Source organism: Astatotilapia calliptera, unplaced genomic scaffold, assembly GCF_900246225.1.
Source record: "Astatotilapia calliptera unplaced genomic scaffold, fAstCal1.2 U_scaffold_49, whole genome shotgun sequence".
Classification (NCBI taxonomy): domain Eukaryota; kingdom Metazoa; phylum Chordata; class Actinopteri; order Cichliformes; family Cichlidae; genus Astatotilapia; species Astatotilapia calliptera.
Window position 1 is genome coordinate 115,582 of NW_020535788.1, and position 14,977 is coordinate 130,558.

The 14,977-nt window shown below is 36.9% G+C and overlaps 2 protein-coding genes across 2 annotated transcripts; one reads left to right on the forward strand and one right to left on the reverse strand.

The window, feature by feature from the left end:
- The first annotated feature begins 575 nt into the window (after positions 1–575).
- Positions 576–9,753, forward strand: LOC113018178 (integrin alpha-X-like). Its single transcript, XM_026161236.1, is given in 30 exon segments — positions 576–670; positions 812–915; positions 1,331–1,401; positions 1,492–1,606; positions 2,133–2,260; positions 2,348–2,493; positions 2,727–2,877; positions 3,047–3,197; positions 3,468–3,541; positions 3,676–3,796; positions 4,142–4,281; positions 4,410–4,556; positions 4,649–4,861; positions 4,959–5,092; positions 5,369–5,511; positions 5,597–5,751; positions 5,876–6,001; positions 7,162–7,235; positions 7,318–7,459; positions 7,550–7,648; positions 7,747–7,826; positions 7,899–7,985; positions 8,084–8,153; positions 8,253–8,351; positions 8,454–8,534; positions 8,662–8,772; positions 8,908–8,925; positions 8,927–9,022; positions 9,101–9,211; positions 9,352–9,753. Coding segments are annotated over 28 exon segments (3,156 nt in total). The 5' UTR covers positions 576–670; positions 812–915; positions 1,331–1,350; the 3' UTR covers positions 9,445–9,753.
- Positions 9,754–13,882: 4,129 nt separating this feature from the next.
- Positions 13,883–14,508, reverse strand: LOC113018181 (tryptase-2-like). Its single transcript, XM_026161239.1, has 3 exons — positions 14,308–14,508; positions 14,139–14,173; positions 13,883–14,035 (listed from the first exon to the last, which is right to left on the reverse strand). The coding sequence occupies exons 1-3, from the start codon at positions 14,462–14,464 to the stop codon at positions 13,883–13,885; spliced, it is 345 nt and encodes a 114-aa protein (XP_026017024.1). The 5' UTR covers positions 14,465–14,508.
- Between the last annotated feature and the right edge of the window lie 469 nt (positions 14,509–14,977).

Sequence of the window (14,977 nt, forward strand, 5' to 3'; positions counted from 1 at the left end):
AGCCCTCCGCCACTTGGCTGCGCCTAGAAATCCTGTTTATAAAAGTTATTAACAGAATTGGTGACAAAGGGCAGCCCTGGCAGAGCCAATCACCCACCGGCAATGAGTCCGACTTATTGCCGGCTATGCAAACCAAGCTCTTGCAACGGCTGTATAGGGATCGAATGGCCCGTAGCAATGGGCCAGACATCTCATACTCCCGCAGCACCTCCCACAGGACACCGCGAGGGACACGGTCGAATGCCTTCTCCAAGTCCACAAAACACATGTAGACTGGTCGAGCAAACTCACATTCACCCTCAAGTATCCTCGAGAGGATAAAGAGCTGGTCCAGTGTTCCGTGACCAGGATAAAAACCGCATTGTTCCTCCTGTATTCGAGGTACGACTAACAGACGGACTCTCCTTCCAGCACCCTGGCATAGACTTTCCCAGGGAGGCTGAGGAGTGTGATCCCCCTGTAATTAATTTAGTAATTAAAGAAACACAGAAGGCTGAGCTGTTGAAATAAATCACATTATCATTCCATAATAAGCTTTAATAATGTTTTTCTTTCTTTAATTATCAGTGTTAAATGCTGCACTTAGTTTCAATATTGATCCCGTGGCTTGGAAGACCCTGAGGAACTCTGCTGCTGGTTTTGGCTACCAGGTGGTTCAAAGACAATCCGAGTAAGCCAGAGCATAGATATGTTTAATATGGGTTTACAATTGCCTGCTTATAACATTCACCACTAATGCTTAACAGCTGGAGGTTTTTCACTGCACTTTGCTCACCAAAATGTTTTCTAATGTCTGGATTTCTCTCCTTAGTTTGCTTGTCAGTGCCCCACTTGAACAGTATTCACAAAACAGAAAGGGGAGAATATACAGGTGTACCATCTCTGGTGAAAACTGCCTAAATATACAATTTCGAGGTAGGTAGTTTCTTGATGTTTTACAACAATATCCTGAAACTCTGACAGTATCTTTCAAGTATTGAGATCTTGGAATATGACATTAATTAGATTAATTTGCAGATAAGGTGGATTTCTAGAGAAAAAAACTGAAATGTGCAAGTTTGTAATGCATTGTTAAGTATTTGCCATTTCATGATATAACAAAACTCTTAATTGAATGTAATTGTTTGTTTAATTAATTCTTGCTAAAGGTTATTTATTTTTTGTTGATTTTCAGACACAGTAATAGTGAACTTTGATTAGTGTATTTTGCATTCTTTCCCTTTGTAATGTGGTACGAAAAGTGGCAGTCATTTAAATAAAATGTATTTTCTAGTGACTCCAACATTTATTTTATGAGTGTTTTAATATATACTCAATGCTTTAAATACAGAGCCAGATTTTGCTATCAACATGTCTCTTGGTTTGACAATGAAAAGTGATCCTGGAACCCAAAATGCTGTGGTGAGTTGGTGAACTGCAGACGTGTCACACTGGAATGGAAGAATAATCAGCATGCTTGATTCATCATAATTTGATCTTTTCTCTTTTGAGGCATGCGGTCCAACTATTCCAAAGGACTGCAAAAGTATCACCATGTACAGTGGAGTGTGCTTTCAAATAAACCGTTCCAATAGATTTGAGCGTCCCATACCACCTTCTGTCAAAGGTAACAGGATACTAAGTTTGTGAAAACAAACTCAAAATAATAATAGAATCTATAAATACTTATGTCACTGCACATTCACACAATTAATCGCTGTGACCCAATAACCTAATACATTTTAAACAGTCTGAAGCTGATTTATTGCAGTTATTGTGCTTTTTTAAATATTTTTTTTAATTAGTTTTAATTATGTTTTGAATTTTCAATTCAGTTTCATTTTACCCCCCAGAGTCACTTTAATAGGTTGAGATTAGTTTTCATTGCTTTAAGTAGTAATTTTTGACTTTTCAATTATTTTTAATTATTAGGATTTTAGCTTGGGTAAGATTTAAGAGTTTCAGAAATCATATTACAACACAAACATAATTTATGAAGGCAGTTGACTCCCAGTTATATAAACATCCCAAGTCACAAATAAGCGTGCACCAAAGATTCAAATGGCAAATGGGACCAAAGTGTGAATCTTCCTAACAAAGAAAGGCCACTTAAAGTTGCTCAACACTACATTTCGTACCCATCTTTTTGGCAGAATGCCCGCTGCAAGCAGACATTGCCTTTCTGTTGGATGGTTCAGGGAGTGTATATAGCGAAGATTTTCAAACAATGAAGACCTTTGTGAAAAATCTGGTTCGGTCTTTTCTCTCAAGTGATACAAAGGTGAGGAACAGACATTAAATATTAAATATTTCTTTATTTCCATAATTGATGGAATGATTGATTTTCTGTACTTTTTTTCTTTTCAAGTTTTCTGTTTCCCAGTTCTCTACTTCATCAAAGGTCCATTACTATTTTGATAATTTTTTCTCATCTGGATCATGGGAATCTAACATTGATAGAATAAAACAACTAGACCAAGCAACTTACACAGCTGAAGCCATCGAACATGTTGTGTAAGTGCTGCCATGATGTTACACATCTTTCACAGTTAATGAAGTATGTCAGAGGTTAGAGATAACTTGTAGAGCTTTATTTTTTTTTTAAAAAAAAAATCATAATTCTTTGTTATATTAGCAAAAATACTGTAAAAGAAGGCATCATGATTTTTATGTAAGCAGTTCTCTTCAACATCTAAAAGATGCACTGTAAAGAAAGATGAACTGAAACTGTTTTCTTCATTCATCAGCCAAAATGTTTTTACACCACAAAGAGGATCCAGATCAAATGCAAAGAAGGTGCTGATAGTTATTACTGATGGAGAATCTCATGACTCACATCGCTTACCATATGTAGCAAGGCTAGCTGAGAGTAAAAAGATTGTTCGATTTGCTATTGGGGTAAGTACCTGCTCAGTTTTACACTGTACCAGTTTCTTCAAAAGGTTAATCCTTTCAATGACCCTGTAAAGTTAACCTAATTTTCTGACACTAATGAAATGAGGCACCATTCTTCATGAGGAGGACTGTGTGGGTGCTAGTAAAGTAAAAGCTGTGTGTGTGTTTCTAGGTGGGGAATGCATTTAATAAACCTGCAGCAGAACAGGAGCTGAAAACCATTGCATCGTCTCCGTCAGACAAACACGTATTTCAAGTTAGGGACTTCAACGCCCTTGAAATAATAAGACAGAATTTACAGGACAAAATTTTCTCTATCGAAGGTACAAACATTAAAAAATGTTACAACTTTGTTAAAATTTCTGTAAACATCCCAGCTATAAAAATTAAAGCAACTGAAGCCACCTGCAGTAAAGGCCTGAGAGATGTTCACCTTTTTTTATCTCTTTACATTAGTGTGTTAAACAACACATAAATGACATATTTTTAATAAAGAGCAAGTGATTGTCTAGAATCAGTCCTTCAGGTCGTGAACAAATTGAAATTACACAGTCTGTCCTTTAAGTTCTTTTTTTATTATTTTCATGTTACAGGATCACAAACCAGTGGAGAGTCACTGAAAATGGAAATGTCTCAAGAGGGATTCAGTGCAGTTTATGTGCCTGAGGTAATTTAAAACACTTTAAACTCAGACAGTCAAGTGATAAAAAGAAAGGAAAACCAAACAAAACTCCAAATTTAAATGCACTGTATAAAACATTCACACATTTATTTTTCTGTACATTTCTGTCTGCACTGTAGGGAATGCAGATGTCTATTGTTGGTGCAAACCAGTGGAAGGGAGGCTACGTGCAATACACAACAGGAGGCCAGAAGGTGAAAACATATGAGGACGTGTCTTTGGAGCCTGACAGCTATCTTGGTAACAACTAACACATAAACATGTGATCATGTAGTATATACATAGCTGTGCTGTAATTCTTTCCCCCAATCAGTTTGGAAAATAGACAACATATAAAGGATGAGTAAGGATTCCAAAGGCTGAGGAAGAGTATGCTTTAATTAGGTGTTTAATGTTAGTCATGTTGTTTTTGATTGTGCTTTATGTCACATAAAATATGAAATACCACAAATGACAACATTTCAAGACAAAAACATCTTCCATGCACCTTAAATATTAATGAAAATATTTATAAATTCTCTGTATGACTATATTTGACTATTTTTTACTTTTTTAACTGAAGACTGCTTGACTATTAAATTCTAGGTTACTCCATGGCAATTGCTAAATCCTGGAGTGGCTCAGTGACAGTTGTTGGTGCTCCAAGATATAAACACAGAGGAGTTGTGTTTGCTGTTAACAGAGATAGCTTTAGAAATCAAAAGATTGAGCCCTTTCCATGGCAGGTACGTATGTACAGTATAAAGTGATAGACCTGAATGACAATGTAAAATATATTTAGACTATATATAAACAAAACTGTACTATTTTCATTTATCTGATTATTTTCATCAATAATGTGTTTCTTACACAGTATCAGACTGGTGAATATTTCGGGGCAGAGGTGTGTGCCATGGACATAAATAATGATGACATCACTGAGCTAATCTTCATATCAGCCCCAATGTACATGGAGCCTGATAGAGAGGGAAGAGTTTATGTTTGCAGATTAACTGGTTTGGTAAATCACAGTTTTATCTACTGCAGTTAAATTAATCGGTTTATTTGTCAACTTTCTTAATGTTCATATAATATTCACTCTCGTCATTTTAGTTTGTGGAGTGTAATTTTGATGATCCGTTAATACTAAGAGGACGTGCAGCTGTCAAGGGAAGGTTCGGCTCTTCTCTTGCTGTGCTGCCTGATCTAAACTCAGATGGATTCAGGGATTTGGCAGTTGGAGCACCTTTGGAGAATAATGGTGAAGGCAGCATCTACATATTTAACAGTGAAGGAGGAGGAAGAATCAGTCCTACTTACTCACAGGTACACAACATCAAAGAACTCACGAGGATGACTAAACTAATCTGTAATGTAAAGTCATTTTCTGCAGTTTGAATATCAAATATTTTCATGTACACAGAGAATTACTGGTTCTGAGGTCCAGTCAGGACTGAAGTTCTTTGGCGTGTCAATCAGTCAATCATCTTTTGACCAGAGTGGTGATGGACTGCCTGACTTAGCGGTGGGCTCAAAGGGCAAAGTTGTTTTATTGAGGTAAGTCCAAGACAGTCCAATCATGCATTATTACTGTCCATGTTTAATTCTATTAACTATTTCTGTTAAATAAAAGAAATGAATGCCCCACTGGTTAAAAGTTTAGAATGAATTCCATGAATAATTTTTTTTAATTATTACAATAATTTATGACATTTCTAGACACTTTGATATAAACTATTAGATAAAAACAAATGATGCATGATCAAAAACCTTTAAGCAGTAGTGGTTTGTAAAAAATGCAGTGTGGTATTTTCCTGTGATGTTCATTTCTAGATCAAGACCCATAGTAATGGTGAAAGCTGAGGTGTCATTCAACCCAAACCAAATCCCTACTCAGAATGAAGGCTGTTCAAAACCATTGGAGAACACAGCTACAGTCTGCTTCACCATGAGTAGAGTGTCTGCAGTCCACACAGGTTCATCATTCTACTCTACATCATTCAACAACAAAGCCACTGCCCATCATTTGTAGCATTGAATCCAAACTGTGTTTTATTCCAGCTCAAGCAGTGATTAATTATACTATAACACTGGATGCCACACGTAAACCTCCAAACAACCGAGCTTATGCCAGTGGGAAACAACAAGAACAATCTGGATCAGTCATTGTGGTCTTAAGAAGACGACAGTGTTCAACTCTAAAGTTACTTATTGAGGTAAAAATCGAATAATATCAGGAAAAACAACAAACAAACAAAAAAAAACCAATGCAAACAATCAAAGTTCAGTTCAGAGAGTCCTACAACACTGAATACAAACCAAATTGCTCTTTTTTTGCAGGCCTGTCCAGAAGATGCTCTTAGTTCTCTTTCCAATGAACTCAAATTCATGTTTAATGGTTTGTCCATCAACAGAAATCCCAGACCAAGTCTTTCCTCACAGGCTCAAACAACAACCATTTATCCTGTAAGTAATATTTAAACACAGTGTATTAACAAACAATTGGGCCAAGAAAACAACTTAAGTCTTTCCCTCGTATTAATTAATTAATTAAATTATTGACATGAAATTGACCATTAAACTCAGTTAAAGTGTCAGTTCTAAGTGATCCAGGCCACTGAACGTCTTTTTAGTTCCAGAAAAAATTTCTGTCATCCAAAAGGATTTACAGCATCTGATGGGGAAAACAAAGACTAAAGGCCTTTACAAACTGAACATGTAAAATCCATGCAAACATTTTGTGCATTAAAACATTTTTCGAAATCACTCATTCTTAATGTAGATGTTCACGGCGACCTTTTGTTGGACAAATTTGCAGCTTTTATTTTATTTTAAATCAAGCTCAATATCTTGGGCGTAAATACAAAGATGTAACAAACAGTTGTTTTTTGAATACAAATGTTCTGCAAAAAACACATTCCTTTTTTATAATGCGCTCCCTATATAATGGCCTTAAGAGTGAAACAAAGTTTGAAACAAAGAGTGGGTCAAGGTGTTATTCCTGTAAGAGTCACTAGCCCACCAGCTATCATGTGAGCTAAGGCAGCGGTCCCCAACCTTTCTTGCGCCACGGACCAGTTAATGTGTGACAATATTTTCACGGACCGGCCTTTAAGGTGTCGCGGATGAAAAGAACAAAGTAAACAAAGTAGTCCAACATCCCAAGATTAGCTGGATTTAAGCAGACTTCAAAGAATTATAATAAGAATAAGTGATCAGCTGTTGTATTTCCAGCTCTCTATGTCCACCATGGAGCACAGTAAAAGGCTTTAATGTTTAAGTAATCATTTTATTTCTCTTCCGCCACCAGAAAGAAAATTACTATTGGATATTAATGTATGGCTAATTGTACTACCAGTCAAAGACTAATGCAGTAGTAACAAAAAGCAATTAAAAAAAGAGCTCAAAATACACAATTCTTAACTTAGAATGACAGCTTGTGTCTGAGATCAAAGTTGTCCAGAAGTGGATCAAGAATATTATCAGAAATTGTTTTCTTCCCTGCAAAAAACCTCCACGAGATGGTAGAATGAAAAAATTGGTTGTTGGATTTCCCCATACAATGTGCTAATTGGAATAAGTCATTCATCATTTAAATATGTTTTCCAAAATGTTCTCTTCCACAGTTAGGGTTTGACATCAACTGTGGCACTGACAACAAATGTGTTGATAACCTTAAAGTGGATTTTACGTTCACCAGGTGAGGCTCATGTATAGAGCTTTGTTTTGCTTGTGCTTGTATTCCTTTTCCTTTATTCTCATCCTCCTTAATACTCTGACAGATCCTCAGAGGTTAAAGTGGGCATTGATGAGCTTTTGGATGTCACAGTCACAGTGGAGAACAGAGGAGAAAACTCCTACAACAGTCGTGTTATTCTCACGTACCCAGCTGGACTCTCCTACAGGAAGTTCACCATTCAGCAGGTAAGGCATCAGGATCAAGTCTGTATCAGTTCATCACTGATCTGCTGCTCTTCCAATACATCCAGCAGTAATTTTATTTTTATAACAAAGGGAAGAATTGGGTGCAACTCTTTGGACAGTGAAGATGGTTTATCACGAGGAAGGACAGACTGCACTATCCACAAACCAATTTTCAAGAACAAAACTAAGGTGTTTTTGCTTAGAATATCTTTCTCTCACTTCTTTATAGTTTTGTTTACAGCAAAAAGAGATGACGCAATTTGATATGTCTCCTCCATTCAATTAAGGCTTCCTTCATTGTCTCCTATGGGATTGACACCAACAGTCAGCTTGAGAGGAAGCTCTTTGTCACTGCAAATGCCACCAGGTACTGTTCCTTTGGTATATTTTTGTATAGTCCCACAGATAAAATATGAATCATTTCACTTCTTCATTTCAGTGGAAATCAGGAGCATGCCACTACAAATGAACTCTATAAAAATAAATCGATTGATGTGAGATATAGCATTTTTATGACATTTGAAAGGTATGGGTTCTTCCACTTGAAATAAAAAGCATCGTTTAGAAATTAACAAATGTTGTATTACATGGTATTTATTTAATTTTTTAAATATGTCTGTTTAGCTCTCTCAGCTACAACAATTTCACATTTGGGAGGAGTGATTTGCAGAAACCAGTCCAGCAATCAATTAAGGTCAAAATATAAGTTCTGTATAAATCTATATATGTGCATTTATATGTTCTGTATAATCTAAATCTAATTGTATTGCTTGGTTGTCCTTTTCTTTATCAGATTACAAATGATATCAGAGCACTTAATTTCACTGTGGTGATCAGGATTCCAGTGAAGCTTGGTAAAAAAGACATTTGGGTGAATTTGATCAGTCTACAGGTATTGTGCAAAAGTCTTGAGTCACCCATCATTTCTAAATGGATGAATGGATGTGGTATAATTGGGACAAAACCAAGCATACCTGAATTAAATGTATTTCAGATTGCAGACTGTCAGAGAGGAATTGACGAAGAACCACCTGTCAAAACTTTTGTTTCTCAGATCAGAAAAAATAAGGTGGTTGTAAGTATACCTCTGCACTTGAGCTTTTGAAATTCAACCTCTTTTAGATTTTAACATTCACCTCACCTATCTCAAATTCAGCTATCACAGTTTTTGTTGGATTCAGTCTTGTTTAAATCATTCTCAGGACTGCTCTGTAGCCAAGTGCAGAGTGTTCAAGTGCAACACTTTCATGGGAATACGGGAGAGTAGGATGTATGAAATCTCTGCCAACCTCAGTTCAGGATGGATAGAGCAGGTAATGGATGGGTAGTTTATGTTAAATTAATGTGTTTTGGATTGTTTGCTAAATGTTTAGATACATAACTATTTACCTGTTAAATCAAACAGTATCTAATTTAGGGTCAACTCGCGATGTATTTTTTTCCCTTAGATTGGGCTTCAGTCTGCCAAAATTCCTCTTGACCAGCACTGCCAGTCTGGAGTATGACAAAAACCAGTACATCTACTTTTCAGCAGGGTCTGACAACAATCCTCCTGTTCACAAGGTGATTATACAATATTTTCTTTTGTTTGGCATATTAAGAGCTTTAATTTTATTCACATTCTGTCACTTCATCTGTCAGATTGAGGCAGAAGTAGAAGTGTATCCTAAGCTGAATTTCACCAAAGCGATCATTGGAGGATCCCTGGGAGGGTTGGCTTTTCTAGCTTTACTCACCGCTAGCCTGTATAAGGTGAAAGACTCTTTTTATACTTTTTTCAATTAAAAGTTTACAAGTTTTTTTTTTCTCATTTTTTGTCAGCTTGGTTACATTTTTATTGGAACTCTAATATATGATTGCTGTATTTTATGTGCTTTTTCATTCACTTCTAGGCTGGATTTTTCAAGAGTAAATACAAACAGATGATAATTGAAATGACAGAAGATGATCCAGGGACGGCTGCAGGTGCACCCTCAGCAGAGTAACAATGATGACATTTGTAGCTGTACATCTAATCTGAATGACAGATGTAGACCATCCTGATAATTTCAGGGGTGAACATGGTGTGTAGAAATGTCCATGCTACCACATTTGATTAATTAAATAGACAACAGCTTGCTGTGTCTCAAATCACTCCCTTGCCTAGTCATTTGCTATGATCTGTAACAAAGGTTCCTACCTGGTCGTCGAGGTCCTCAAGACTCGGGACCATAAAACTGGAGCACCTATTGTAAATAAGAAACCACCACTAGATATTTGTCTTAAGAGGATATATTTATGTAGATTTTCAAGCCTGTAAGTCCAGCAAGAAAGATTGGGCCTTTAAAATCAAATCTAACCTTTATTTTAATGGTCTGTGTATTTTATTTATATCTTTGTTATTAGTTAATTAATGAGCTGACAATGAAATGTCTTTCCACATCTAAATGAATCCAGTGTACTGGATAAGATGTCATCTCAGACATAAAGCAGTATTCATTTTATATCATGCAAAACAAAGAGGAGCAGATTCTTTAGCAGCCTGAACTTCAAGATGTGGAAAAAGACAATCTCGTTTTTCCAGCTTTACCCTACTTAAAGCACCACCTGTCCTCGCCGGTGTCTACTTTCACAGTATTAGTTAACTCTTTGAAATCTTCTATGTATCTCCATGATTTTGACTGTAAACATAATTTAACTTTATGTAATTTCTAAAGACTGGTAAGTCAAACAGAACTATGACACTCTGGCATGTATTTTTAGCACTATTTCAATATTTAGTGAGAGGGCAAAAGCAGATAAAACTTTAGAGGTAAAAATGAAAGACAGGTTTTTCCAGTCAGTGTGATGTAAGAGTGTTCCCTGCTTTGATTTGTAGGGAAACTTATTAATTAATCAGAAATTTAAAGAAATACAAATGTTTAAAAGTAACATGACCGTGTGACCTTTGAATACGAGAGTGACTATTTAAAACAATGACTTTTTAATCTGACCTCAAACTTGTTTATTGTATGTATGTATCTGTCTGTATCGGATGAGGATTTTGTCATCATTTCAAATCCAAGACTATATTTTTAGCTCTTTCATCAGAAATGTTGGTAGCATTTTAAGGATGAAAGACTCCACTTTCTCTACAACAAGACAGTTCATAATGTTTTAACGGTGCGTTCACACCGAACGCAATAGACGCGACCAAAAAGCGCCAGAGGCCCCTAGCTGGTCGCGTGCACATTCGCACCTCGAAGCGGGTCCAAAGCAAACTAGTGGCGCTTTAAAATGTGCAATTTTCACGCCTGTGAAGCGGAAATGTGGGAGGAAGTAGTGCCAGACGGTATGTTTGCAAGATGGCAGCTGTCGATCTAGCATTTGAAGAGAGCGTCTCTAGAGCAGCAGTGTAAACTTAAGGACGCTTTACACATAAGTCATTACAAAAATTTATTTGAAATAAAATGAAGATACTCAAACAGAAAAACATTAAACATAAATATAAAAGGACCCAGCTTAAATTGGAAAAGCTTCAGGGAGAATGAGGAGAAAAATAAGAACATTGTTTCTGCCCTGGAGAGCCTGCCTCATCAGAAAACTACTGATTGATAGAATGAATGGCTTCGGCTGGACCTGCCTCTTTGAAATAGGTCAGAGCATCACATCACCAGGCTCCTGATTGGATGTTGCAGGCTGGAGTTCAGATTTTTCCAACTCCAGCGGTAGACGCGATAAGCGCAAATGCACAAAATGCACCCACATAAACTGCAGCACGTATTTTACTTCAAGCTTCAAACTTGTCAGTCGCACTACTTGGTTGCGCGAATCAGGCAGAAAAGCGTTTTCGCGATGCAAATGTGCTTCTGAAGTTTCGCGCGACACCCAGTCGTGCTTCATTGCGCTCCTCCATTGACTTCACATGTAAACCTGAAGCTCTGGTAGCGTCTATCGTCTCTCCATGTCCTGATAGTCCTATATCATCCACTATAATCCAGAGCCATACACTATCACTGCATTCTACACTACAGCTCAAAAGTTTGAAGTGAATTAGAAACATCTTATTTTCTAAAAATGCTGAAATTTATTTCATATTTTTAAAATTAATCAGAAATATGAATGTTTAAAAGTAACATTTATCATAAATGATGAATGAGTTTCAAAGGAATATCTGCAGAGACCCATTTTCAGCAATAATATTTGCTGTGTTTCAGTGGTACATTGTGTTAAGTAACTGTCAGTTTGTAAACTTAAATCCCAACTAGTCATGCACACATTTTTACATTTTTCCACATTATCGTATTATCACAAATAAATGTTCAGTGATAGACTCACAAATGAACCATTTTATATGATTAATTTACATTGGCATTTTGGTCTTTTTCCCAGTTATTACAGAGAGCCAGGTCTTAGCTGTCTTATATGTATATTATATGTATTTTTCATCTATTGTATTTACCAACATCAAGTAATCACAGGCAAAGAAAGACCGCACCATGGCATGTTTAAATAAGGAAAGTTTATTGATCAAATTAATTTTTAAACAAATACATATGATAATTTTTTCACCGCCCAAAAATACATGTTCAAAGCAACACAACGGTGGCCCACAAAATTGTGAACTCTGCAGAGTGGCAAGCATAATGAAGCGGTTCATTTTATTTGTGGATTCAAGCTGCACTTCATATTTTTGGCCACCAGATGTCACCATGTACCTGCTTCCATTGTGGACCACTACTACTTCCATTGCAAAGACACACCTTTAATCACAGAAAATGAACGTAAATCTATTGAAATTCAGTATATATGCTTAAAAGCATTTAACTTGTGGAAAAAGCTGTAATTTGTTAAAACTGTCACTGATAGTTAGTGATGTGTGATACCACTGATTTCCTTTCCGATCCGATACCAAGTAAAATTCAGGGTGGTATCGACGATACTGATCTGATACTTTGTGCAAAAACTTATTTTATTTATTGTATCTCAAATTATAGCATCATAATGATTACAGGACAACAGATTACTTGTTCTTATCACTTAATAATGCAGAGTTCATCATATAGAAATAAAAAAACTGAAGTTGTGCGCTATTTGAACACCTTGCCTGCCTGCAGCACTAAAGGACTCAGTGAGAGGCGTCTGTCTCGCCCTAGCAGCACCTGTCCCTCAACATACGCTCATCCATATTCTGTGATATGATTTACTTTGAGGTGTTTTGACAATGTTAGTGGTGTGGCTACAACACCTCCCTTTTTTGCCACATGTAATCGCAAACCATCTCAGCTGTTTGTGGAGGTAAAATACGTGCGCACATGACTCCAATTACGCTCAGCCATTGTTGTGAGTGCGCACGCCAAGGGGCTGCGAGACATTTATGCAGCCGTATTTCGCACATGACTATGAAAGGCGGAAGAGGAAGTAGTTCCTTCGAATGTAGACAATCTGAATGATATAGTTACTTTCCACTGTGTTCCTGTTAATGGTAAACTACAAATTTACCCTAAATTACTAAAATATCGATATTTTAATGTGAGAATCATTCTAGAACATAAATACTGGTATCGGAGGAATCGATCCGCACATCACTACTGATAATGTGAATGGCTTTGCTCACAAATAAACAAAATATGCAATATTTAGCCCTGAGTTATCTAAAACAACAACAACAAAAAAATAACATTATTTTATCATTTTTTGGCAGCACGGTGGCACGGTGGTTAGCACTGTTGCCGCACAACAGTGTTTGCGTGGGTTCCTTCGGGTACTCCGGCTTCCTCCCACCGTCTGAAGACATGCATCTTGTGGGGATAGGTTAATTGGATAATCCAATTGTCACTAGGTGTGAATGTGCAAATGAAAGTGAGTGCGAATGGTTGTCTGTCCCTGTGTGTTGGCCCTGCGACAGACTGGCGACCTGTTTAGGGTGTACCCCGCCTCTCGCCCTACTGACAGCTGGATAGGCTCCAGCGCCCCCCGCCACCCTGAAAAGGATAAGCGGAAGCGAATGGATGGATGGATTATCAATGTTTATTATATAAGTATGTAATTAGAATTACATTTCAATTTTGCTCTTACACGATTTATACAATTTTTAAGTAGACAACAGCTTCAGAATGCACAAAGAAGACATATTCCTGTATAATTTGTTTAGAGAACATACCATCACACTCCAAAATATAAAAAAAAAAAAGATTTTTTAAACTTCATTAGAAATATTCACATGAATAATTATCTTCATATCGACCTGAGCATCTAACTACATTAAGTAAATATGAATGGGTGTTAATAAGATTTTTTGGCATCTGTTGGTAATTTGTAATAATGAACTACACCAACCACCCACAAGAGCAAATCATGACAACAGGAACAAGGAGATAATGAGGACAGCAAAAAAAATCAATAAGGAAACTGGAGAAATCAGGTGAACTTCCTGTTAAAAGTGTTGCAACAGATGGTGTTTCATCAATAATCTCCTTTTAAGAATGACCCAAATCTTGAGATTTTGGTAAAGACATCAACATCTCCATGGCTCAGTCTACTTTCACAGACTGTTACAACAGCAACCTGGAACCATGATGACTCTGACTTGCACAGCAATGGGCTGCCCTGACCTCCCTGTGGATATAAAACAGGATTCATGATCAGTGATCAACAACACCAAGCCTGAAAGTATCAGTCCAAAGCACATTTAGGATACAATTATAAATATTGTTTTTACCTCTTGAAGGTCCATGGTGTGAGTACAAATTTGATCTGAATCAAAAAGATTGCCACAACTTGCAACTTGAGTTTTCATGTTTTGAAGAACAGCACCTGTAGGAGTCATATTTGCAAATGCAACCAAAGATATTCAGACACTGCAATTATTTAAAACAGCAAACCCTTACCTCTGCTGTTGTTCTTGTTTTCCCAGCCTGTCACCAAACACTGACTACCAATGGGGAAAGACTTTGAATCACTAATGTCCAAACACACAGGCTGGATATAATTGTTGAAACTGACTGATTCAAACAGCTCCAATAGTGCAATATTGGAGCCAGTCATTTTGCTCACTGTAATGTTCAAAACACCCAAAGATGTCTCAAACTCTTCAGAACCATTTATGAGTCTAAGACAAGAAACACATTCCATTCACTGGCATTTGGACTGGTGCTGTCAGGAGGATTGAAGACACAATTAAAAGACAAATCTCAAACAGCTCATATTTTAAAATTAAAAATTATAAATGCTGTTTGTGTACTTACGTAGAGAAGCATTGTGCAGTTGTGAGTATAACGTTGTCAGATATTAAGCTTCCTCCACATTTGTGTACTCCATTTTGGTGAAGACTTACCATCCAGGGCCAAGTTCCTTCGGGTACAGTGCTCTTGTCTCCTCCTGTGTGACTGTTCACGAGGGTGTTGCCACAAACTGACACTGAAAGAAGAAACAAAAAATGAAAAAAGCAAATGCTTTAGGTTCAAGGCTGGACTACTGTAATTCATTGTGATCAGGATGTCCAAAAAATCTCGGAAAAGCCTTCAGTTAATCCAAAATGCTGCAACAAGAGTACTGACA